General features: G+C 40.0%; 1 protein-coding gene across 2 annotated transcripts; it reads right to left on the bottom strand.

The window, feature by feature from the left end:
- Window positions 1–547: 547 nt before the first annotated feature.
- RAD21 (RAD21 cohesin complex component) lies at window positions 548–23824 on the bottom strand. Of its 2 annotated transcripts, XM_042840010.1 has the most exons (15): window positions 23684–23824; window positions 23197–23287; window positions 16542–16715; window positions 14648–14777; window positions 13202–13301; window positions 12465–12571; window positions 10924–11127; window positions 10203–10328; window positions 9885–10007; window positions 8378–8601; window positions 7900–8065; window positions 7392–7543; window positions 6010–6159; window positions 4905–4988; window positions 548–2367 (listed from the first exon to the last, which is right to left on the bottom strand). In XM_042840010.1, exons 3-15 carry the CDS (start codon window positions 16683–16685, stop codon window positions 2176–2178), a joined length of 1902 nt encoding a protein of 633 aa, XP_042695944.1. In that variant the 5' UTR covers window positions 16686–16715; window positions 23197–23287; window positions 23684–23824; the 3' UTR covers window positions 548–2175. The 2 variants fall into 2 exon arrangements, with proteins under 2 accessions (XP_042695944.1, XP_042695943.1); XM_042840009.1 differs by lacking the exon at window positions 23197–23287.
- Window positions 23825–27288: the final 3464 nt, after the last annotated feature.

Below are 27288 nucleotides of genomic sequence, written 5' to 3'. Positions count from 1 at the left end.
GTGATGAAGTTACCTTACTGGATCCAGGCTGGTTCTTCAGTTCCCAGAGACAGCGTGAGTCAAACAGAATTCATTACCCTGGGTTCTGCATAAGCTCTGCAGGTAACCTGAGGGACTCCATAGGAGATCTGCTGCTTTTACAGGCTCGGATCCAAGCGTCTGGATCTACAAGGACCACGTATCTTCAGAAGCACTGACATATTCACAGAGGCAATTCTAGAAGAAAGAGAACTGCAGAGCTAAAAGAATTCAGGCTGGAAATGTTCTGGCATTCAGAAGGGACTGGCATGGAGATGAATCACTTTATGGAGCCTCCTCTAATTTTCCACACAGACATTCCTAGCATAGAGCGCCTGAACAAAACCACAGGATGGCCACTGAAGTCAGTTCTCCTTCCTAATGATAGGAAATTCATTTGCACATTCAAGCATTAAATCTCTCCAGCAGCTCTATCAGTATACTTCCACTCCTAATACCAAAATAAGCAATACAAGGTCCTTGCTACAGAAGTGAAAGGTGTTCAAAGAACATACGGAGCTCACACATCACAGCTTATAACACAACTTTTATTAGAAAAGTTATACATAACAGCATCAACTAGTTTCAAGAATATCATCCTTGAAAAGCAACAAAACCAGACTAAAAAGTGTAACGAGAAACGAATGACCTGTTCTATAATTAAACATTCAAGTTATCTACAATGTTTCTTTTTACAAAGGGGAAAACCATGGTTTTACAGGCACATCATGTTGAAAATAAAGCTGCAGTAATTTTATACAATTAACTTTTCCAAGGATTATTAAAACATGATCATCATGGAGTCGCAGATTATTTTTTTTTAAACATTCACATAATTTTACACTTCTGTATACACTGAAATTTCAGTCCCTAAATTATACCACAAAGTGCCCACATTAAAACCAGAACCTTCAGTGTGAATAATTTTGCCCTAAAAAAAGTTAAGACAGGTTTCCATAATCAATATATTCACATAATTTCTGGTACTACTTGATCTCAAAGTAAAGCTTCATTGTTTGTATGTAAAACCAAATGGGACTTCTCTTGCAAATCTGATAAAATGTTTGGAACACAGGAGTGTGCATTACTGGAAAATCAATACTAAAACCATAAATATATCCAAAGAGTCATTAATACGCTACACAATTAAGCAGAATTATGCCCGTTCACACTGTATATTCAAGCTTGTTGCCCTTTCAGTACAGGTGGTATCTGAATGTCATACCTCTACAGAGGCAATCTGTTCAACTTTTTATCCTTACCCTTGTAAGCCTGCTTCATAAAAATCAGATAATTTACAATCTAGAAGTTTGTTTTAAAAAGTCTGGAGTTTATATACAGCTCTAACAAACCTAAAGTCCTTTGATATCTTCGAAGGTTTAAATGAAATGGCTAGAGTTTTCACTTGATGCTTATTAACAGTAATTAGCCATTAACAGTAGTGGACCGTAATGAGGTGATAAGTAGAAAGTTACGTTTCATCTAAAATGCTTAACACACGTTCAGTCCTTTCATGTATGCAATGGTGTCACTCCCAGGAAGGGCTTTCCACAGACACCCGTTTCCCCTTAGCATCAAGGGCTACAAAAATCTGACTGCAAAAATGCAGTGACAAAGCAAGCTGACGTATCAGGCACTACCTTTCATATTGGCAGCTGTAAGAGACCCACAGTATGCACAGAGATCTAAGGAAGGGGAAAAAACCACAACTATGAGAAGCAGACCGAACATTTTAGACAAGTTTGGCAGTTTTTAACCAGATGATAGGTTGCCCGTTCAGGTTTACTTGTAGAGGTTTTAAAATATCACTACTGAATTAACTAGTCAAATGATAGTAAGACATTGTCATGATACTCAAACATTACATGCACCAATATTGCACACATCTGCTCTGCATTCTTAGCACAATCTTCATCCGGGTCCTTGAGCTGCCTGGTTTCTGCAGCTGGAACTCAAGCCTCCCACCCCAGCAGTTTCACTAAAAATTTAAGTGGTCGATTTAAAATACAAAACCCAGGTAACCCCCCAGAAAACCCAACGAGGACTTTATACAGACAATAAAATCTAAGTTTGCTGCGATGGTCTTGAGGGCCCTACAGAAGGGGCAATACACGTACGCACTAGTGAACAAACACTAGCTCTGCTGTGTCTGACCATTCAAATAATGTGGAATCTGGGACCGGGGGTCGCTATGATGTCACTGTAAGGCTCCTCCTGTGTCAGCTCGATAGCTTGCTGCTTTTTAAGTACCAGGAAACTGTAGAATTTTGCAGCTGCTTGTTTTCTATTTGTATTTCTGCACAGCTCAAGCAAACTGATGGATTCAGCCCCAGTCTTAGCAAGAGCTCTCTGAAAAACACAAACATCCATAAGGCACATTTACAAAACGCACACAAGCATGAATAGCAATTGGCAAGATTCTGTTTGTTATCATCTGAGGGATGCCGGGAAGGATTGTGACACAACGCTGGGCAGGGACACTACAACATGTGTATAAATTGCACATGGATCTTACCTAAATGAAACCTGCTAAGAGCCCCAAAATGGGTGAAAAAAAAAGAAAACCAACAGTGTTGAGGCCACATATTGCAGAAGCACCGCAGCATTACACAAAGCCTTTGGATAGCAGCAGCCAGTGGCTTTTTTTTTTTTTTTTTTTTTTTTTAAACTACAGAACAACTATTTTCTATTTGTATCTCTCAGAATGAAAATAACACCAAACAGAATCATGAACTGTTGTTTCAAAAAGTAATTCCGGAGCTCAGGTTCTGTGAAGAGGCATCATTTTCCCTGGGTGAAAGCCTGTTTATTTCTAAAAATCCTCTTTGTCTGAAAGAAAGTATCCAAAAGCTGTTTATTTTTGGTTTTTTTTTTTTTTTTTTTTTTTTTTAAAGTCTTGGCCAGAATATAAAGGACGCAGCCTAGAACAACTACTAACATCTTCAATTTAAAACAGAGCCATCTACTTTGGAATATCTATGAGATGAAAAGATACTAAGCTGGCCAAATGAAATTACTTCATATTAAGCAGGTCCTAACTTTGTGTCTCATTACAGATTTAATGTTTCAGCTATCCAGTCTGATCCTTTTTTGGGCACATGGAGGAGACAATCAAACAAAGCTAGATGTGGCCCAAGGCAAATTCTGAAGCTCTTGTAAGAAATCCATGATTAAACAGAGGAAAAAACATAAGGAACATTACCAACTAAACATCTGTACACTTTAAAAATGATTTTAAATTGACAGCTGGTTTTAGCTGGGACAGAATGAATTTTCTTCATAGCAGCTCATCTGGTGCCACGTCTTGAATTTGTGATCAAAACAGGTTGATAAAGCACCAATGATTCAGCTGCTGCTAAGCGGTGCTTGCGCAGCATCGAGGCCTTGTGTTTCTCATGCTTCCCCCAAAGCAAGAAAGCTGGGAAATGCATAAGATATTAAAAGTAGCCAAAGCCACAACAGCTGACCCCAACTGATATGGAATATCAGCTAATGCTCTATACCATACATTCATGCTGAATTAAATCTAGGGGATAAGGGGAAAGGAAGGGAGTGTGGGACGTGTCTCGAGTTACTGCGTTACTACACTGGAAAACAGCTGACCATCTGCCTGCTGGTGGGAAGCAGTGAACGAGTTCCCTATTTTGCTTCGGTTGTGCAATCAACTACACTCCACCTGCTACTCCATCTTTACATCAAACCATAAACTTCCTTGTTTTTAGCTTTCTGATATTGTCCCCCATCTCACTGGGGAAGCGACAGTGTGCTGCCTCGCTGCCTATTAGACTTAATCCATATAAACAGTTTAAAACAATCTTAAGCTTGTGGAATTCTTACAGGCAAGCAAAAAAACCTGACTTCATTCACATTAGTCTTCAATGTCACATGCTCATGCTCCAGAAATTTAAAGCTTTTGCTTGAGCACGTATTTCTGAGAAAACAGAAATTACCACTAAATCTTACTTGCCTGAAAAATCAGGAACTTTAAAAACAAACAAACAAACAAAAAAAAACCCCCACAACTATAACAGAACCTCAGAGACACAATAGTGACAATGAGCTTTTATCAGCAGATGGAGACTAATTTCACCCCAAGAAAGATGACTTTGGAAGACAAAGCCAGCTTAGAGGGATAGGATTGACACTCCAGTGAAACCACAATCTCCAAAGTTGCCAAAATAATTAAGGGAGGAAATGGGTAGGAACCACAAACCAGACTTAAAAGCAAAAGGTAGACCTACATGCAAGCAGACACAAGTTTGCACTCAACTTCAAATATATACTAGAGGTATTCAATTTTCTTATCAGAAAAAGCCCTTCAGTTCTAGCAAGCAAGAATCCATTCTACAGAAGATTATCTGTTGTGCAGACTGACAATAGCAGCCTGAAGCCACCTGCTGAAAAGTAATGCTGCACTACAGTCAAGGTCATATTCCCCCAGTTGCTGCAGATTCAGCTTATCGCAGCACAGAAGATTTCAGACTTATCCATCTAGGAGCAAACATCCCACAAAACAGTTTCGTTCCTGAACCTTGACGATGTTTGCCTGTTCTTACAGAGCTCAAAGTCAGGGGGTGCTAAGGTTTCATTGCAAGAACACAAACTCAGTTATTTTAGAAACTGCATTTCTGGGAATCTTACTTGTGTACAGAGTGTGGCTGGAAAACACGTAAGTGAAAAGTTTTGTTTCAAATGTTATTTGAAAAACATGGCAGTTACATTATGATTTAGTCAGTTACAAGAGTATGTCCTCCCTGCCATAGAGCTGATATTTTAACTCTCTATCTTCTGACAATAAAGTTTTTACTTAAACTTCCACCTCGGGTCAACAGTGCCAGTGGATACATTAAAAGCTACTTCAAGAGAAAGCAGATGATAATGTGTACCTGAAGCCCATGAAGCATTTGTTGAGTCCTCTTGTTCCATCTCCGTTCTTCTTGATCCTGATCACCCCCTGTGCCATCTTCTTCCTGCAAGTAGCCAGACTCTCATTTACAAAACCACAGATGTTCTCATGCACCAACTTTGACAAGAGGTATTTCTATGTATCAGTGCAGCTTTTTCTTTTTGCCAAGACAGACACCATCTAAGCAGGTATGGACAACCTGGCCCTCAGGGTACAGCCAGGAGAGTAGGAAATGGGACAGAGGAAGATAAATGCTTAAGCTGATGTATCTTAGTAAGGCTGCATGCCACTATGACTGTACCTCAAAACGTCATGCTGGCAACTAGCAATGCAAAGAAGTTCACTCAGGATGGCTTAATGAAAGAAGACTTATCTAATCTAAACATAGTATCAACAATTCTTTTATTTTGTCAACTTTATTCAATGCTGACATTCTCATTTCAGTGTGGAAATGGAGTTACTGAAAAAGGAAAACAGGTTGCTAAAAGCTGCAGAAGGGAGCAGTGTTGTTAGGGAGGACATGGTCATGGACTCAGAACAGTGCTTATTTACAGAAGATGTATTGCATATGGCTTTTAAAATGAAAGCTATATTTCAAAGCCTGCAATTATAAAAATCACCATGAAAGCAACACATGCAAGTATCTTTGTTTCCAGTCTTAAATCAGGTATTTCAAATTGAGCAGAAAACACCACCTGGACAATTTTTTCTTTCATTTCTCAAAATTAAGTCAAGATGTATTTCTTAGTTTTGATTGTACTCCTATAAAGCAACATTTGACTGCAAACAGCAACAGCTTGCTGCAGTACGAAGAAAATTGAAGTCCAAAATTTCTTGCATAAAGCATCAAAATTCAGAGAGAGTGGCTTAAATCAAACCTCAAGAGAAGTGTACTCTAACTCCCAAGAGAACGCAGATGTGATTTGTAAAATGGTCATGCAACAGCTACATTTCTAAAGTTTAACTTTCCCCAAATAAAAAGTTAACCTTTCTTGAATACAAAATCGACCAGTGCCAGGGAAACAAATCCTTTTTACATAGCTTTTTTTTGTTTGGTTTGGTTTTTTTAAGAGCTCTGCTCTTACCTCCTCCTCTTCCTCCTCCTCTTTCTCTTTTTCCTTCTCCTTCTCTTTTTCTGGTAGAAGTTCTAGCTCTGGTATTAGCTGACAGATGTTCTGCGGCTCCTCTGGAGGCATTTCTACTGGTGGTATTTCCAGCTGTTGTGATGGTGGATGCTTAAAGAATACACAGGAACAGATAAACAGAATCACTTTACTGGTGCTTTCACAACAGAATGCTGACACTACAAAACAGTTTCACAACATCCAAGTCTCTCTAACTCTTCTCTTAGCCATTTATAAGAAGTGTTGAAAAATGATCGGTAATGTTTTTGTCCGTTTGTTCTCCACACCTGCATTTTTCATCCTTCACACTCTGCTCAAACAAGAGTCATGGCACCACTAAGAAAAAAGGCTTCCCAACAAAACTACTGACCTCATTTCTTGGATCATCACACGTAACTGAACACAGTACTACATGAACAAACTATCTCAGTCAATAAGACACCTTCAGCATATCAAAATGTTGTCCCTTGCAACACAAGCAGGACAGAACTAAGAACGAGGCACTCTGTAAAATTTCTAAGCATTTACTTCTATATGAGAGCATCACACAGCAGGTACCTCAAAGGTATGTTTACTGAGAGACCTGATCTTGTTGGCATAGTCCAAGTTACCCCAAAACACATTATCCACTTCAGCACAGTCGAGACCAATTTCATCCAGTGCTCTGCTTTTTATAAGACCATGTAACATCTGCATCATTCAACAGTGAGTAACCAGTGAGTAATCCCATGAGAAGTGGGATAACAAGTTCACGGACATGAGAAACACCGCACAATCTAGGACTTCTCCCTTCTCACCAGGTCAGCATTCAGGAAGAGTGTAACTTTAATTTTGCACTTTTCTTCTCCCCCTTAAAAAATATGGTTTGAGTCAGCACAGTTTTTATAGAAGGGGTAGATATGAAACAGCCTACCCATAACCCTTATCAGGAGAAAACTCTCCTGATAGATCTTGTTTGAACTGCTAACAATGAACTACCAGGAATATCTTTCAAAAGGTAGAATCCGTGCAGCTCACACAGACTTTCTAATATGCACTTGCCACAGCAGAAGGTCTTGACGTAATTTATTCATTGAAGACTTTTTTTGGATGAAACACCATCAGTTCCTACTCGATTAGACTTCAGGGGAAAGCTTACACAGAAAGCTTACACAGGTTTTTTCAGAAAAACCCCATAAAGGCTTAGAAAACCCCATAAACTCTTAAGAGATTCTGCTACTACTCCACTGTATCTTGATTGCAAAGAAAGTCAGTACCTCAAATCTGTGTCACATTCTGCTCAAAGATACTTCCCACTTCTGATTAAAACTGAAAGAAAAAAAAAAAATCACAATAATTCTTACAGGTAACACTGGTTCTGGTTCCACTTGCTGCAGTTTGCGTTTAACACCAGTTTGTGGAGGTGGAGGTGGCATAACAGATTCGTCCAGGTTGGTCCTGCTGCCTTCCATCATTGACTCTTGTAAACGACTTGGTTCTTCCAGAATTGGTTCATCTATATTCCATAATAAAAGCAGTTCTAGTAATGTAATTGCAAGTAGTACTGACGCATCTAGGTAAAATCTGCTATTTAGAATGAAGTATCCTAATAGATTGCATAGCTTCTACAATGATCTGGCACAGATGTGTATACAAACCAATTCAATACCCACTTATTCCACTGGATCAAACCAAATCTGTCTTCTATTTCTAGAAAAAAAAGCTGTTTTAAGTCAGGGACTGTATAAAAAGCTAAGCAAGCAATTAAAGTACTTCATTATATTTAGGAACTTAATATTAAGAACAAAGGAAAGAAGCAAGCTCTGAAGGAAAGCAGAGCATCTTTGACCAAACGACCAATGACAAACAAACCAATGACATCCCGCTGCTGTTGCTGCTGCTGCTGTTGCTGTTCCTCTCTGGGCACCTCTGGGTTTTCAAAGTCTTTAAGGAACTCATCAAGGTTGTCAGCTTCCCCACCTTTCCTCCTCTTTCTTAGGTCTTCTGGAACCAGGGGTGTTAGACAACGAGTAAAGAGCTACAGGAGAAAGGTTAAACTACTCACTATTGCAGCTCTCAATGTCTTACGTCACATAAAGCAATCACGTGCCATCTTTCCTTCCTCCTTCTTAATCTCCTCTCCAACATTTATAAACAAGAAAAATTATTTTGTCACTGATAAATAAGCATTGGTATTTCATGTCATTTCTAGTAAGTCTTTCTTAAAAAGCAAAAACAAGAAGAAAACTGATGAATTATAATTAGATTGTAGCTCAAATACTGGTGTTTACCAGTTAGGCAAAACCCTGAACACATCTGATATAAAAATTAATTTGTACGAAAGCATTACCTTCAGTAGCCTGTTATTCCACAGAGGCTGTGCAGGCAGAGAGAAAAGCTTCTCAACTCCTCCAGTTTCTTTCCACATCATCAGTTTCTTCGTAGGGGGTGCCAAGTCCAGCGTTGTAACAATATCAGAGTAATCACTTAACTGGGCTCGAATGGTCTTGCTATCCAACTCTTTCACACTGTCCACAATGAGCTTTCTCTTCCTCTTTGCTTTGGTTTCCTTGACTGTTGAGATTTTTTAAAATTAATGCAGGTGAGCTCATCAAGATACCAAATTGTAGTAGAAATCTTACAGATTTTCTATAGGCCTTACTTGACCACATATAATGCAGCCACAAGAATAAGGAAATGTCAGCCCTAGAAGGTATGAAAACCTAAAAGCACTATATCAAATGTTACTCACTACAAATACAGTCCCACAGCCCACAAATTCGTCTGTTACACTCGTAGTGTAATTGAATCTTTCTTATAACTGCCAATATCCTTAGCTGCATATGCCTCCTCCCTCATGGTTTGTATGGCTGGTGTCCATGAGCAAATCCCTGAGATGTAAGGTCCCACTGGCCAAAAAGCCAAAGTACTGTAACAAGGTTTGTTGTTTTTCTTCTTTCCTTAAGCCCTATGTGACCTTTGGTAATATTAATACGGGTGGTTATCATACCTGTACCTCTCATCCTGTTCTAGAAGGCTTTACTGTAAATTGTTTACAGCCTGGCCCCTGGCAGCAGACCCCGAAGCTCTGGAAAATGCTGTCTTTGCTGGTCCCAGCCGATCAGCTAAGGACCTCTGTTGCTAGCTTACCACCAGAGGGCAGTGCCAGCAGGGCTTACTGACTGGTCAAGCAGTAAATCAGTCCAGGGTTACAATTACAGGACAAACCACCTTTTTTTTTAAAAAAAAAAAAAAAACAGATTTTTTTCATTTTTTAATTTTATTTTACTTTTTTTTTTTTTTTTTTTTTTTTTTTTTTTTTTTATTAATTTAAGGGAGGTCTGTTCATACCGAGCCAAATGCAACACCACTTCAAGCAAGTGCCTTGCATTAATGAAATTCTGTCTTTTTCTCTATTTACTAGAGCTTCAAATAAAGAGATTTATCTGCTGGGATCGGTGATTCATAACAACTGCACTAAAAAAAAGACCACTCCTTCTCTAAGCAGCATTCTCAACTTAGACAGTCACTCTTGGCTATCAAAAATACTATAGTGACAGTGCTGGTGCACTACAGATACTGCAATACAGCTGCAGACATGATAAGGTCTTTTCCAATTCACTGTGGCTTTTTAACTCCACGCATTCCTCAAAAGTTACAAACCAGTGTCCTCCAGGATTACTGAGACAAGTGATCTGTTCAGAAACACCAGAAGGCCAAAATTAAGATAAAATGAATTCGGCACTCAGGCCTTGGTTTCTTTCTCAATTGAGAAGTAGAGTCATTCATTTCTACTCCATCATACTAAGGTGGGCTCTGAATGATCCAAAGAAAATACTTCCAAACACTTTACTTACCAGTTATGTCAATAGGCTCCAGAGCAAAAGCTTCTTCCTCATTGGGAACAAGAGTTGTCTGATCAGTCATGGTTGGCAATGGTTCAACTGGATCTACTGAGTCTGGGCTGTCTGGTCCACCCACTGTCAGCAAGAACAAATACAGTGCACTATAATATCAAAATAAAAACAGTGCTACACTTTCCATCCTCTCCCCCCACATCTTAAAATGGTCCAACACATTTCATACATACACTCAGCTCAACATACTTCTAAGGAATTAGATTCTTAATTAAACTGGTAAAACCAATTCAAGTTCTAGCCTTAGATGATACTCACTTGACACATTATCATCATCATCCATATCATCATGGGGAGGTTGCTCTGGCATCATTACTCCACCTTCTGAGAGTGCAGGTGGGTCATCAAAAATACCACCATCATTATTACTGAGGAGTTTGTCATCTGAAACGACCGTATGAAAACATCATCCCTTTTGTTTCCGCAAATTCAAAGTGCAAACAAATTTATAATGAAGTACAGACAAATTTAGGAGAACGTAGAGAAAGAGTGCAGAAGTTAGAGAAACCTGTATTTTGATGCTGACGTGAAAGTCATCACAAGGCACATTCCAAGGCAAATTTCAGCTCCAACTCACAACATAGAGATAAATTTTATTATAATACACTTGCCACATACTTGCACCTTGCTATGCTTCTTAGTACTTCAAGTGGAAGCATTTAATATAACTTGTAACATATGAACCAAAGCACTGGAAGAAGTCAAAGAGTTGTATATTGTTTGTATATTGTTCTCTAAAGAATGTTTCATGCTTTACAGAATGGGGAAGCTCTGGATGACTTAATTTTACTTCATTTAAAAACATACAGATCACCTGGAATGCATCGTCTGTGCTGCTACAGCACTCATAAAGGAGAACTGTACTGCTGAAAGTACAACTTAAGAGGATCCAAGTAACGCAGTAAACAACCTCCTCCCCCCAAAAGTATTAAGGTACAACCTAGGATAGAGGAAAAATATTTTAATTTCTCAAACATACCCAATATTCCACCATCATTTCCTTCTCCAAAATTATCATCTTTGTACTGGTCTTCATACTCCAGGTGATTAGCTTTCTCATTAAGGTGACTGGTGCTCTGTTCAGGTTCCAGTAGGAGATTGGAAGCACTGGTGCTCACTAGCATGTCATCTTCAAATGCACTACCTTCTCTCATCATCTCACGATCATCCATCCCAAAATCACCTGCAAAAATGATTTCACAGCTGTAAATGCAGAAGAACCGGTATGCAAGGGACCTAGCTAACCCATCTAGGAAAGCTCACTTGTAAGACCACACCTTTTCATCATTTTCATCCTGTAATTTTTCATAAAGTGCAAAATATACATTGAAACAAACATTTTCAGAGTTACTTTAATTTCAGAGTTGATAGGCAAAATAGAAGAAATTGTAGAATCATTTGAGTTGAAAGGACCTTTAAAAGCCATTTGGTCCATCTGCCCTGCAATGAACAGGGACACCTACAGCTACAGCAGGGGGCTCAGAGCACTGCCCAGCCTGCCCTTCAATGTCACCAGGGATGGAGCATCCACACCATCTCTTAGCAACTTTTTCCAGTGCTTCACTACCCTTATTTTACAAAACTTTTTCTTCTGTCCAATTTAAATCTTCCCTCTTTTAGCCTGAGACCATTTACCCTTGTCCTATCACACCAGATCCTGCCTTCTTCCTCACAGCCCACCCCTCTACACACTGAAAGGCTGCTATAAGGTTTCCCTGAAGCTTTCTGTTCTCCAGGCTGAACAGCCCCAGCTCTCTCAGCCTGTCCTCATAGCAGAGATGTTTTATCACTTGAATAATTTTTGTGGCCTTAAATAATGCTCACCAATACTAACAGCAAAAATACTGTTCAAACAATTACAAGAAAAAACATCTCCACTTTAAACCTTTTTGAAACAGATTTTAGCAGGATCTTATATTTAAAGACTACTCAAAAAGTTATATCCTATGCCTGGAGACCGAGTTGCACGTACAGACACCAAACTGATATCAAATAAACAATCAAAGCTCAGACTACACTTTCAATAAGATTTTTAAATTACGGATATTATTTCATTTTCACTACCCAAAGGTAAATATTTTCCAAATATTTTCAGGTTTTGATTCAAATCTTAGAAACACCATCCTTGAGCACACACTGAAAGGAGCATCAGCAAACCTGTCACCACCAACTGCTCCAGCTTTAGAAAGCTCCTAGCATTTTTTGACTGAAAATACGCCTAGAATTCAAGTGACAATTGACTTCTTCATATCATATCATATTAAAATTGATACAGTATTTCACTAATTAATGTGACAGAACGTTCTTCAGCTTTAGGTAAGCAGCGAGGAGCATACTGAGTAACAGAGGGCAGACGTCCTGGAAAAACTCAAGAACATAAAAACTAAACATACAGAAACACATCCTGTTTGATCTACTTTGTTTTTGCACTTTAGCAGGAAAATTCTCTAGTAATTGCAAAACTACAACTTCACAGTTATCAAAACTAGTTTACGAACAACATAATACACAAGATTTTACCAAAGTCATTATCCTGGAGGATACTGATGTTGCCTACTTCTTCTCTCATTGTAATTTCTTCCACTCTACTCTGGTTCAAACTGAACTGCTGGGCCACATCAATATCACTTAAACAAACAAAAGGCAATTATTAACATCTCCATTAAAAAATAAACAAACAAACCCACAGATAAACATGGAATTCCTAAGCAGTTCACTACACATTTAAATCAATGAAAAAGTGGATGACAAACACAGAACAGAATGTCCTACTTGAAGCACTGAGACTATTAAAGGATAAAACCTTCAACTCAAGTTGTGTCATCTTCTGGAAAATGTATCAGTCCTCTCTTTCACCCCTGTTATGCAGGGCCACTAATTTTAAGGCCAATTTAATAACTAAAAACAGCACTGCTCCCTTTTAACTCTGAGAGCTATTAATACAGTTATAAAAAAAAAAAAAAAAATGTACCTAGTAAATGTATTCAGTTAATACTCAGCTGTGTGTTAAGGCACTTTTCTTAGGAAAGCTTTTTTTTTTTTCTAACTGAAATTTACTACATAATCCAAACTGAGTACAAGCCAAATAGACTATTTATTAAAGCAAGCCACATCCCAGAAATTCCATTACAAACAATACATAAAACAGTAGTCTTCATAACCCCCCTATTTCTTAAAAGCTAAGAAGTCTTCAACCTGTACACTTGCCATGTTTACAGATAACTCATAAAGAAGTTATAAGAAAAGCATCAACTTACTCTAGATCAGGAAGTGGTTGGTCAAAATCATGGAACTCCTCAGGTAGGGTAATAGCATTGTAAGCAGCCTCTCTGTTTTCCTCAGGCAAATCGACAACCCCTGCAGAGAAAAACACTCAGGCATGAGTTCCCATTCCTTTCAAGGACAGCATTTTTCCTTGTGCTTCCACCGAAGCTGTACCTTCATAAACTTATTGTCTTTCAGTTGTTGAGCTGAAACCATGCTAAACACCTATGAAGAAATTTTAGATAATGTTAGCATTGAGATTCAGGCTAACAACAAAACACCTACTTATCAAGCTGTCATACCGTATAACCCTGCAAGAACTGCAAGCTTTGGGTCACTAAATGTTTGTGTAGCACAGTGCTGACCCATACAGCTAGTGCAAGCATTTTATGTCACCAGAATATTGCACAGTTATCTGTTAATGCACGCACCTGGTAGGAAATTGTTCGATCATGATGCTCCAGATGAGATACACAGTTCTACATGTGGTTTGTGCTAAGCAGTGACAACACAATAACTACTCTGCTTCTGGTCATGTAGTCAATTCAATTAACTTCTGAAATCCCAGCACAGTACTTGAACCACCCACACAAATCTTCTGCTTCTGCACTGAAAACAGCCAGATGATCTAAATCACATCAGTTTGGTTGTTGTCTTTTTTAATCCTCCTGAGATACTTTATCTGCTATTCAATGGGCATCATCACAGAAAAAACAGAACCAGCAGTAAGTAGTAACCTAATGCTACGTAGAGCCAGTAGTAACACTGCCCCTGTTTAATTCAAAAGCTTAGAGGTCAGGACACCTGCAGGGAAAATGCAGATTCAATTTATTCTGTAACCAGCGGGAGATCTGAGCTCCATGTTCTGCCTTCTGACCCACACAGGCCATTCTGAGGTACTGATACTTCAGAAACACTGCCAACTCTGTTCCCCTCCACAATGGATAATCAAAGAATCACCATCCATAGTGTACCAGGAACAAGCACGACTCCACAAGTTTACTTGTCATAGTCCTTGGCTAGCAGCTAAGAAACTTAGCCCTGCTTGCAGGGCAGTTCATTATTTGTAGCTGTTAGCTGGTAAAACATGTAAGCAATTCTCAGAGCAAACAAGAACACCAGAATGGTTAAGCTGCAAAGTAAACTGAGAACAGAGACAAGTGCCTCAAATTGTTTCAAGTCAGCATGCCACTTTTTGAGACTGTTTTACTCAATCAGCCCCAATAGGAAAAGATTTTGTTCAGAATTCAATCAAAAAAATAATTCATCATACAACTCATTTACATAGCCAGCTTGAAGCAACACTAAGGAAAATAACTTATCCTGTAATTATCCTATACAACTTTAAGTAGTTATTCTGTCACAAACAGGAAGTAGAACTTCATATCACCTTAAAAAGGGTTATAAAACTTTAGAAGCACTTGGACAAAGATAGGTACCTGGACGAAAAGCCATCTTAATCTTAATGAAGGCCTCATTACAGTCTGCAAGGAGGTATTTTGCTTTCCTGTGGTAGATTCTGACAACGCCTAATAAGAGATGTCCTGAAGTTCGAAGTGCCATCTTCACCTAAAAGAAGATTGTACAATCACTGATTCAGGTGTAGCCTTACCTCTTCCCTATGATTAGATTTGCCAGCTTTGTATGAGTTTTTCAGTAATATCAAATATTCCAAATAAAGATAAAGATCAGTAGAAAATTCTAAACGTATAAAAAATGAAAAGTTTACAGTTTCAGATGATAATCTGTATGCTAGTCTAGGATAAGTTGGAAAATGTAAGTAAATTGTAAATTGGTGAGAATCTCACTTAAGGAATTTCCAAACACTGGAAAAAAAAAAAAAAAAAAAAAAAGGACATCAAGACAAAATCCAATTCCCCATATCCTTTTCTGACACCTTTGTCACTTAATCAAAGTTTGGACAGCCACAAATTATAATGTGATTAAGGCTGAAGTGTGGTTAAAGACAGTGCTGTGCTACCTATCCATCATCTGTCCTTCAGTTACAGAGGAAAGTAAAACAGTGGAAGACAAAAGATGCTCATAAACAAACACTGTCATATTAAAGTTAGGTTCAATTGCTCTCCTCCTCAACCTGCATGTTTTGCTGTGTAATTGAGTACTTCATGCACTGAAGGAGTCGCAGCAAATCTCCAGAGGATTCTTCTTAAATGTTTTAGTCTGAAAGCACAGGTGACTTGTGTGAAGCAAGACCTTTTTAATTTAAACCTTAAATGTCTACCTTCAAACTTTATGAATACAAAACCGCATACATTAACTCACATTACAGCAACTGATGAAAGTCTTACACAAAGTTAAACGTATGAAAGAGTGCCCAGCAGTTCCTCCTTTTTCTGAAATGAGCTCTCAGCTGCGTCCACAAACATTATCCTCTCCAAATCCTTCCAGGGCTGGCACTGAAGGAAATGACTTTGTACTAGAACAGTAACCATCTCTGTAATTGTATTATAGGTATCTTTGCTTCATAATGGCAGCTGTTCCAAAATCCAGATTAGCATTACTGCGACACTGTTTGGTTTGATTCAATCAAAAGAAATGAAAAATAAATTTTCCTTCTTTTTTATATAGGGACTTTCTTACTCTTAAGGGGCAGAATTTATAACCAAATCAGTGCACCAGTTCCTGAATGGGTATTTTCATTTTTATGAGCAGCAGAGGAGAAAAAGACATTAAGAACACAAGTTCCTCAAAATTCCCCCTAGTTTCACACTAACTGTACAGCTGTTACATTCTTCCAAGTTTGTCCCTGTTTTCTTTCCATGAACAAGCAAAAAAACCAAACGGTTCAAAAGCAAGGCTTCTACCTTACCCTGTAACATTGTTATGAATGAACCTATCTTCACAGAAACAGTGACATTACAAGCTATTCTAAGTCTTCGCTTCTTCTTGCTGCTGATAAAAGACCTGTTTTGTACTTTGGTCACAAGCATAAACAATATCTCAAATATTATTTCTGCAGCTTCCAGTACCAACAACTCTGAAAGCACAAAGGCCTTTAAAAGATAACTTTGCACACAAATTCAGGCTTCCTCTTTTGCAAACATCTGCTTCTAAATCATGCACGACACATCAAGATACAAGTTCTCCATTTATGCAAAACAAAACATTTTCTAACTAAACTGCACGATACTCTAGTACTAGAAAACTGACAAGAAAGTCATCTTCAGAATCATTCAAAAGAGTACTTCACACCTGAAAAGGCCTTTTCATGCTTTAGAACAGCAATTCTAAGCAACCCAAATAGTAGCTACCACCTGCACAAACAATTTCTTTTCAGTACAAGATAACATTACATCAGTGTAAAATAGATACCTTTGGTGAAATGATACTCTCCACGCTGCTCTCCAGATTACATTCAAAAACATGGGCTTTGGTTAGCTTCTTATCCCAGTGGGCCGCCAGCCATATTTTGGCCAGCGGCCCACGCTTGCTCAGGACAAAGTGGGCATAGAACATGGTCCCAGATGTCTAAACCGAAGAGCAGATCTGTAAAGAGGAAGGCAAATAGAAGGAAAGAATTCTTGATGAGTAACATCCTCACAAACATACTCCTTATGTTTGCTTTTCATTCATTAAGATCAAAATTTTGTACAAAACACTTACAGGTGTGGGTTATGTAATACCTAACTTTGTGCAAAGAAAACATGAAGCAGGAAGAACGATGATCAATCAGTGCTCCTTCCACAGACTAAAACCATTCACATAAATTTAAAATGTTTACCACTCAAGGAAAAAAATCCTTGCATACATTTAACAAAAGTTGACAACAGTACCAAACTGTCAGAATGAAAACAGATGTGTACCTGTTTCCTTAACCACAGTGGTCTTCCACCTCTTCCATTTCCTTCTAGACCAGCTTTCTCAGCAGCTGCTACTACACTATATGCTGTTTCAGCAAAACACAGGGCATTCTAAAATACAGTGGTCAACTCTGCAGACTGCTCCATGTTTTCTTAGAACAGAAAGTACAACTCTCTATTTCTGAGCAGACTGCTATCCATCTCAGAATCCTCTTAGTAATATTTCATATTTTTCATGCAAGGGATGAGGAAACTAACTGCATCACTCCAAATTTCCTGAAAGTTTCACTTTCTTCTTCCTCCCCCATCAGAAAGTAAGACTTCCTTCCTCTTACCTAGCAGCTACCTGTTTTCTACTTATCTAACAAGTATCTCCTTACTGCTGATAAAGACGCCAGCATAGAAAGCCATGGGGAAGCAGGACACCATGAGGCCTTGTGACATAAAGCTGCTAATAATACCTGCAGAAGTAAGCATCTGATTGAGTTTAACTGCAAGCTAGAAGTAACTTTGCTTCGAAGAGGTAGAAGATTCTCCACATACAGCTTCTTTTCCAGAACTACCCGTATCGGGGCAGGGGGGAAGAAATGGTGAAACAGATGAAATGCAGCAAGCACAGCTGAGGCTTTTTGAGCACCAACACTGCAGTAAGTAGGGGCAGTTTTGTTTTGGCAACACAAGGAACATCAATTTCTAACCAATAAAAACATGTTTTCCAAATGCGTACCAACACAACTTAAAGCAAACAAGGATCACAGTGAAACACAAGCCTTGGTAAACACGACAGCCAGAGAGAAATTCTCACCAAGACAACAGCTCAGTGATTGCAATCAGCTTGCAGGTAAAAGAAACAAGTTTCACAGCAGAGTTGTTGGTATTTATGGTGTATGCTCATAAAAAGCACTTGCCTCAGTGGAAGCAAGGCCAACCTCTGCATATGCAGGTAATAAATGAAAAACTGCATATCTAGGAATAGATTCCTGAAAGTAAATGTCAACCATTTGAGCCCTGAATTTCTGCTGCATTAAATACAAAATGGAAACTCTACTGTTGTCCAAACAATTATCAAACTTATCTGTCTGATAAACAGGCTGGCCACCAGCTGTCCATAGCTAAGAATGGACAGAGTACATGAGATGTAAAGAGAATAAAGGCCACGTTCAGCTTGAGCTAACAAAGTACACAGCAAGCATTACAATTTCTGTTATGACTTCAGAAGACAGGTGTCAGTGGTAACAGCTGCCAATTAACAAAAGTCAAAGTTGCTTATTTCTATGTGTTGAGACCGTGTGGGTTTAAGAACAGCGCTGCGCCAAGCTGGAAATGAGCAAGTTTTTTCTAGGAAGCAAAACACAATCACTTTGGAAGTGTCCTTGGTCAATAAGAGCTTTCTTTCCCTCTTCCTCCCACTGGCTTTTGGAAAACTTCATGCTGCCTCAAAGGCCACTGGACAATTCAGTCCCTCACACAGTTTCAAATGTCTCATAACACTTTTTGGCACTAAAAGCCAGGCTGGATGTGGCTCTGGGCAGCCTGGTCTGGTGGCTGGCGACCCTGCACATAGCAGGGGGATTGAAACTAGATGATCTTTGAGGTCCTTTTCAGCCCAGGCCATTCTACAACCCTATGATGCTATGATTTTGAATACACAGAGACATAACTTTGTAGCACAGCATTTTAGTCACTGGAGTTGCACTACCCTGAGCAGCAGGCCTGTAAGTTACCCACAAATGCAAGGAGGAAGAGCAGAGGAATGCAAACAAACACTTAACAAGGCCTTCCAACAGTTGGAGAAGAACATACACTGATTCACAGAGTTTGGTGTAATTATTCACTAATACATTGCAATCATTGAAATATGTAACATGGGCATGACAGAACTTCAAACATACCCTTAACCGTAAGCCTGAAAACGCACTGAAGATTTCCTGCCAAACACGGAACGTACTTTTAGGACTAATGAGAAGAAGACCAACTTATCACTGCTGTCCAGGATTTAAAGTGATAATGCTAGCAGAACACAAATGGTTAAGATCTGGAGGGGAAGCTAGTTGCCCCTATAAACGAGGAGGTCAGTTATACCACAAAGATGAGGAGTTTTTGCTTTGACTTTTTGAATCAGAAATTGCTAATAACCTCTGTCTTTCAAAGAACTGACAGCCCAAGTCAAAGTACTCCCCCCATAAGGGGACTTAACGTATGGGAATGGGCTTTAAAACGTATACTCTATTAGTAAATAAATCAAAGAACAGAGGCTGAAAACCATTACACCACAAAAACCAATCTGCTTGCACTGCTTCTTAGGTTTGACTCCTCTCAGTACCAGAATTATGGTTCAAACCTACAGCTCACTCATCTTGCAGGCAGGAAGAATATACTGCATGTGTATGGTACTTAGAAGCTTCTGAAGCAAGTATGAATCTAATATAACTAACTTCTGACAGAGGCGGTTTCTTTTCACCCATTACTGAAGCCTCACTGCAGCAAAACATATCAAGAGAAACCACGAGCATCAGAGTACCAATCATTTAAAGCACTTTAAAATGCACTCCTGCCGACAAATAATACTTCTGTTCAAAGCAGCACTATCTTCCCATGTCACAGCAAAGAGTCTCTGCCACTTGGAAATTCCAGCCGACCTGCTGTATTGTAATACCTTGCTTCTATCAGCTACGCAAAACGTGTCTTTGCATGTCTTAGCGGCAGCACTTCAACTGTAGTTGTTTTGAGCACCAGCACAATGGCTTAAAGCAGGACCCAAGGACTGCTCTTACTTTCTTCAAATATTTTCCTTATTTTATTATTTCACCTTTAATACACAGGGCAGTATATAATAATGAAGTGGCATAAAAGGAAGAAGATTTTCCTATGTAATTTAAGGTTGGGATCAACGTTAAAGCACCAGAAGGTTTTTTGGAGAGACAGCGTTCAGGCAGACACACACAATATCTGTCTTTGGGTGCAAAAGCAACAAATAGGAAGCCTCAAAAGCAAAAGGGTAGCTGATGGCTCTTAAGAAGATTATAAGGTAAAATATCATTGTCAACTTTTGAAGTTGACTAGTTACGGAACAAGACCTCAAAGCTCATCCTAAGAACTTACAGCTTCAAGAAAGACAGGAAAACGAACAAGGTAAGAATACTATGTACTCACACAAGACCAGCTGGGATCAAATCCCAACCCTGCCCAATTGAGCTTTTAAGAAAGCTTAAACTTGATTTTAACTCATTCTGAATTTGCTTCAATCAGCTTATGTTATATAATGACATAATGACAGTTATGTTACTGTCAATGTTACTGTCTTCAAGTTCCTCTGCCCAAACCTTGCTCAACAATCCCATCATTTTTAAATATTTTTCTTTCTGCAGAAGTATTGAAGTCTACAATTTTATATAGAAAATAACTGAATATGTAAAGTGATACTAATAGCATTCAGACAGTTCATTTTCCTATCTACAGTACCCAGCAACTGATCCTCTCAAAAAAAAACAACAGGAAAGCTGGGCAGTCAGTAGTTGCGAAATGTTCATCTTAGCCATGAATTCAAACTTATGAAGCCATAGAATGAATCACAGAATGGCCTGAGTTGAAAAGGACCATAATGGCCATCTAGTTTCAACTCCCCTGCTGTGTGCAGGGTCACCAACCACCAGACCAGGCTGCCCAGAGCCACATCCAGCCTGGCCTTGAATGCCTCCAGGGATGGGGCATCCACAACCTCCTTGGGCAACCTGTTTCAGTGTTTCATCACCCTCTGTGTGAAAAACTTCCTCCTAATATCTAACCTAACCCCCCCCGTCTCAGTTTTAAGACCATTCCCCCTTGTCCTATCACTGTCCACCCTCATAAGCATCCCCCCCCTCCCTTTCCTCATAGGAGAGGTGCTCCAGCCCTCAGATCATCTTAGCGGCCCTCCTCTGGACCCGCTCCAACAGCTCCACATCCTTCCTTTATTGGGGGCCCCAGGCCTGGATGCAGTACTGCAGATGGGGCCCCACAAGAGCTGAGCAGAGGGGGACAATCACCTCCCTTTCTCTGCTGGACATCCCTTTTTTAAGTTTTAAAATTCTTCTGTGTGTTGAAACAGAAGTATATAAACTCTGAAAAGCACTCAGAGTTAAGCACCATCTTTCAACAGACGCAGAAAGAAGTGTAATAAAATAACAGTTGACAGTTTCGTCTTAAAAAAAAAAAAAAAAAGACTTTATGAAGATGAGAATTTCTCCACTCTAACCCTTTAAATCCACTTTTCTGCTACCCTACGAGGCCATGTTTACATACACAAGTTCATAGGTTGAGTCTTGTTTCATCACCTACTTCTGTTCCTGTCACAAGGCTATTCTAGAACCAAAGTGAACCACTGATCAGCAGACGTCTTCCATATTACAGCTCAAAAATCAGCCCGTCATTATAATTCTCTGCTTTTTTTTTTTCCCCCTTACTTTTTTTTTTCCCCTCTTTCTTCAAGCCACGCCAATCCCAGCCTTGTTCACCTGCCACTGCTGGAGCTGCCTACACCTCCCAAGTCCAGAAGGTCTCAGTCCTGTAGTTATCCATTTGATTCTTTTTTTATGTCACAGTCCTCCAACATACAGTCCTTACGTGCCTACACCTTCCCTGCAACCATTTACGCCGTCTCACCAGCAAGTTCCATTTGCACACTGAAAAAAAATGATCAGAGGATCAGTCTTTACAAACTGCTGGGAACTGGAATGAATGGAATTGGGATTGTTTGAGAACAGGAGGCTCAGTGGCAACCTTGTCACTCTCTACAACTACCTGAAAGGAGGTTGTGATGACGTGGGAATCAACTTCTCCCAGGTAACAGTTGTAAGAGGAGAGAGAATGGCCTCAGGTCACACCAAGGGAGATTCAGGTTGGACGCTAGGAAATACTTCTCCAAGAGAGTAGCCAGACACCAGCACAGGCTGCCCAGGGAGGTGGTGGAGTCACTGTCCTGGAGGTGTTCAAGAAACATTTAGATGCTGTACTGAAAGCCATGGTTTAGTGGGCAATATTGGTGGTAGGTGAATGGCTGGACTGGATGGTCTTGGAGGTCTTTTCCAACCTTGGTGATTCTACGATTCTAACTCCTTAGGGCTCAGTGCTCTCAGCATTATTTCATCTTCCTTCGATAACTTTACAGTTGTGTTGTTAACTCACATTTTTCTATATTTAGTACATTTCTTGGTGGCACCTCCAGCTTTACGGAAGTTCAATGACAAGTCACTTTCTTACATCCACAAAATCAATTATTCAGAAGATGAAACTGAACTAGTCCAACCTGACAGCATTTTCAATTTGTCTCCAGGTTTTGCCTTTTTCCATCACCTTACATTCGAACTTGCTATGCCAAAGGTTGCACTACTAGTCTGCAACTGATTAAAATACACCTCTTGTTATGTAGAAAATGCATTCACTGTTCTCCAATCACAATATACTACACATCTACATTATCAAACTGCCAGAACAGCACCCACTAACACCATCTAATTCAAATGGCAGATCTTTCAGAATCCTCATTGTCTGAGGTTACCATCCTTAGGAATGGTTTTCCTTCATTTGTTCCAGCCACCTCTATTTTACTTGCAGGTATCCTGTCCTACCATTTAGATTCAGAATGTTCATTTACACAGTGGAAAAGATTGTTTTTAGGTCCTACCTGAACTATCCCAAACCATACAGTGAAATTGCAGCTCCAAGTCAAAAGAGTAAATGATCCAATTGCAGCAAACAAGCATTAACACACTCCTTAAACATGTTAGTTAATAAAGACAACAGACTTTATCAGTCTTTTATTTTTTCCCCAACAGATCACCCAAAAATCTGACTGTAAGAAAACTTGGTTCTTAACATTCTGCCTCACGGTTAAACTCACACATCAACTGAGCAACTACACTCACTTCTGGGGGATATACCATCATATCTGGAGTAGTGTAGCAGCAACCTGGATGGTCAGACAACAGTAATTTGTGTGACAATTTCAGATTATTGTAGGTCTCGCAAACTTCTTACTCCTTCTTTTGTTTCCTCTCAGCTTCCTCTGTAGTATTTTAGATCAGCGTGTGCGGTGTTTCCAAGTTCCACAGAATATCAAACACGCAAAATGAACCTTCACAACTCGAACCTGATCCTAATGCTCCGACTTTTCCCCATTTCTCACGTACCTAGTAGCACGGAGGATGAGGTAACACACGTTCACACAATGGGGCTCTGCATGCCAACTTTTCTAAATTTACAGTGTTTTCTTCCACGCACCTGAATACAACCAAAAGCCATTTTTACCCTCACAGTGCCACGCCAACGAAGAACACGTACCCCACCTCCTCTGTTACCGACACAAACACAGCACCTCGCTTTACGCTTAGCGGAAGCCTTCCATCGAGAGCCACAGAAAGTCCTCAGAGGGCATCAGCCCCGCGGACCCTCACTCACAACTGCCCCAACCCCGCTGCCGCCGGACCCCGAACCCCTGATCCCCGCGGAAGTCCCGCGGCTCCGCGCCGCGCCCGCCACGGCCTGCCCCACCTCACACCGCGCTCCCCGCGGGCCGTGCCCGTACCGCCACCAGGCCGCGGCGGCGGTGCGGCCGCCCCCGGCCCCAGCAGGGAGCCGCCGTCCTTCGGAGTGAGCGCGGCCAGTGCTGCTCCTTACCCGTGTCCGGGGCGGGGGGAGACTGGCGCGGCGGCTGGCCGGGCCGGGCTGGGTACCCGCTGTACTTCTCCGAGCCCAGCCGAGCCGCTCACTCAAACAAACAAGATGGCGGCCGCGGCCCTTCCTGCCGCCCAAACCCGCCGTTCAAATCGGCAGGATGTTTACTGTTAAACTGCCCCCCTACGCCCGGCCGCGCCGCCGCCACCGCGCCTGCGCGGAGCAACGGCCGCCGCGGGGCGAGCGCCCAGTAGGAACTGTAGAACTGCGCGTGCGCCCAGCCTTGCCGCTCCCCGCCGCCGGGCGGGAAAGTGGCGGGCGAAGGGGATGACGAGAGGTCGGCTGAGGCGACGGAGCGCACCTGCGCACTGCCTCGAGCTCCGCTGCGGCGCCTCGGCGGCCGCGGGGAGCAACAGGAGGCGGAAATGGGGCGGGTTCAGTTGCCATGGAAGCGGTGGGGCCTAGGAAGCGTAGGTTTTGTTCGCAGGCCTGGGGCCGTGTTGGGTGTCCCACCCTGGGTCTCCTCTGTGGGGGCTGTCCTGGCTTCTCGTGCCTTTCCCATCTGCCGTTGCCCAGCAAACACGAAAGCCCCGAAAGCGACGTGTACTTCTTAGTTAGCCTGTAAAAAATGGCTCTCACTGGAAACACGCATTCCCTCTTTATGACCTACTTCTTAAGAAGATCAGCACGCTAGGTTTTTTTCTCTGAGCTTTGTAGCATGCTTCTGGTATCTGGGGCACTGCAGGCGTTGCTTCTGTGCTTTGTTGGCAGCTTTGGGAACACCTGCACAAACCATTGTGATTCTTTCTTTGCGGTAGTTTCACTTCTACAGGATTTGAAATTGTTTACTTACTTGAGATTTGCCAATCTGTAAAACAGAACTGTGGCCGTAGCTGAACACAGGCAGGAGACCATGACTGCCAAAAGGAGAGGGGAAATAAGGAGCCTGTTTTGGGAGCAGGATCTTCTGTTATGAGTACATAAAGTAACATTATGGATGAACAAGAAACAGGTTTCAGCCCAAAGGAAATCAAAACACATGAACTGTGTTAAATAACTCTTCTGAAATAATACATATTTTAGGTAATGAGGCACCAGTTTCACCCGTCCCCCTGCCAAAATAAATAAATAAATAAATTGAATAGCAAGACTTATCTCTCTACCAAGGATCTAAAAAGCGATATTGCTATTTGTAAATTTATCAGATAATGTCTTTTAGTGGGTAACATCAAGAAATAAAACATAAAAATGCATAAACTCAAGTCCCTTGATTTTCTTTCCTGTCTCAACTTTGCAGATTATAGCATTCATTTTCTTTAATTATGTCTCATTAGAGTTTGCTGGCTACTGTAGTGTTTCAAGTGGTGTTCTTTATTTGTTTGTTTGTTTTCCAGCAAGAAAGCATCTGGTGTACCACAACTCTTTATTTGCTTCTCTATCTGTGTACAAATTGATTTAGTGGTTCAGACACTGAACCAGGCAGTGTGTAGGTTATAGGAGGTTATCTTCTACTGGACCGCAGTTTAGAAATTCTTAAACGCTGTAACACTGATGACACGCTGGATTGTGTCAATTCAAGCATCTGCTAAAGGAGTGGAATAGCTTAAAGAGTGTGCTAAGAAAAAAAAAACATTCAGAGGAAGAAAATAGCCATACCAGAAAAATCATGCCTTTTTCTTCTTCAGTTTTCTAGCTATAAGGAGGCTAAAGCATGACTTTGTTACTTAGAAATCTAAACTCTATATAACTCAACCTATATTATTACTGAAAAGTCTATAGCATATCCTTGTTTTGGCTTATGCAGTATTTCAAAGTTGCATGCATTTTATCCTCTTTGTCCCAGCAGATACTGAATATTAGTGGCTTTTGGCCAAAATTCCTTTTCTAATGAGTGTTGGTCAGTGTATGCTGGTCGTCTGTCTAGAAGAAAACAACAAACTACATTTGATTGATAACAGAAATTAACTATGGGAAATAATTATGGTTTGGGGATTTTTTTTTTTGACAATTTCCTTAATAACTGCCCACTTTATTCATAAAATACTGAAGAAACAGGTCTCCAGTTTTGTGGGGTTTTTTTCCTTCCATCCTCTAAACTGCTTAAGCAATCAATAATGTCTCTCTAAAAACATATTTTTTAAAAATAAATCTAAGATGTTTGATGTTAAGTTTTGGGTAGCACATATCATCCATTTAAATCATAAAACTAGCATATAAGTTCAGACCTTTCCAGATGACTCTCTGTAGTCAGATTTTGCAGCTCATCCAAAGTTTAGTTTTTAGTCTTTCCATACTTAGTTATTATCGGGCTTTAAAAATGGATACTTCAAAGAAGCATGTATATGCAAATCCTAGGGATTTTATAGCCTAAATTCAGCTCAGTTTAAATCTGAAGGATTTGAATCATCACATCTGTTTCTTATGGCAGTATATGACCACTGTGAAGATCAGTCTATAATCTTGTCCTGAAAATTATTTTTGAACATGTTGTAAAATGGCATCAGCCTAAATTAATATAGCTTATTTTTTTCCTAGCTGTTTGAGATACTTTTCTCCTTTGACTGCCAAGAATGCTTTCTTCCAACAAAATTAAAATCAAGACAGTTTCTTCGCATAGGCCAAAATTAAGGTAAACTGTGCGATATAAAAATGTTTGAGATAAATGCACTTCATGTGCGAGTCAACTTTTTAAACTTCCACGTAATTTTCAGGTATTCAACTGAAAAATGATTGTAATTATAGTACAGTGAACAAAGAAGACTAAAATACAGTGTATTGCAACTCATGTCCATTGAATTATATCCACTGTTCTTCTTGTTTTAAAGGGCACAAATGAGTTCTCTTCATGACTGCTTCAGATGTTTATGATATAAGTAAATCACTTTTCAAGAGTAACTTTTTTCACTTTAGTTGTTATGAAAATAAATTCTTTGGAAAAAGCAATTTTTCTCAATTTCAAATGTTTGTTTACACTTTTCACCCAGATTGGAAAATACTCTGAGTATCCTGACCTCAGAGTGTAACTCATCTTCCTCCCGTCCATTCTTTTTTTCCTAAAACATGACAAGAGAAGAAGCCTCCTGTTTGATTTGTATGCTACAATCAGTACTTCACTGAATTTTGCTCTGGCTCTGCTCAGACACATGCATTCCAGATGGTACTTTAAAAAGCAAGCTTGTGACTGTTATGTGCACTCTTGCTGGCATATAGCAGATCACATTATGCAGTGACATTTAGAAAGAAACTGAGGCAAAAAGCCTGTTTTCATTTCCAGCTTCAGCCAAGTGTATTTATCAGGCAACACAACCGTAATTTTCTAGTGCAGAACAGCTTAGTTCATATATAAATAGCTTGCACTTCACAGAGGGGATAACTTGTTGTAATTCTTTTTGAATAACTGGGGTAATCATTTTCTCTCCTGTAAGTATTGGAATTTGAGATCCAGATCCTCTGTGAAGTCACACATCTGTCTTCCAGTTCTTTACAATCTAAGCAATTTCACTGAATCATTACAAATTACTAGCAACATTTTTGGCAGATAAACTGCTTTTTTTTGAGCCATCAAATAAGAAAGGACGGTCATAGTCATATACCTATAGCACAAAGTA

This window comes from Centrocercus urophasianus, unplaced genomic scaffold (genome assembly GCF_019232065.1).
Source record: "Centrocercus urophasianus isolate 14NV4802_14NV808 unplaced genomic scaffold, USGS_Curo_1.0 seq_11, whole genome shotgun sequence".
Taxonomy (NCBI): Eukaryota; Metazoa; Chordata; class Aves; order Galliformes; family Phasianidae; genus Centrocercus; species Centrocercus urophasianus.
Note: the sequence above shows the minus strand (reverse complement) of the source record. Positions and strands in the feature narration are given on the sequence as shown.

Coding starts and splice junctions, on each gene's coding strand:
- RAD21 (XM_042840010.1), bottom strand. CDS start 16,685: ATGTTCTATGCCCACTTTGTCCTGAGCAAGCGTGGGCCGCTGGCCAAA. Junction 6,160..7,391: donor AACCAGAACCAGTGTTACCT/GTAAGAATTATT, acceptor GTATTCTTTAAG/CATCCACCATCACAACAGCT. Junction 4,989..6,009: donor AGGAGGAGGAAGAGGAGGAG/GTAAGAGCAGAG, acceptor GGCTACTTGCAG/GAAGAAGATGGCACAGGGGG.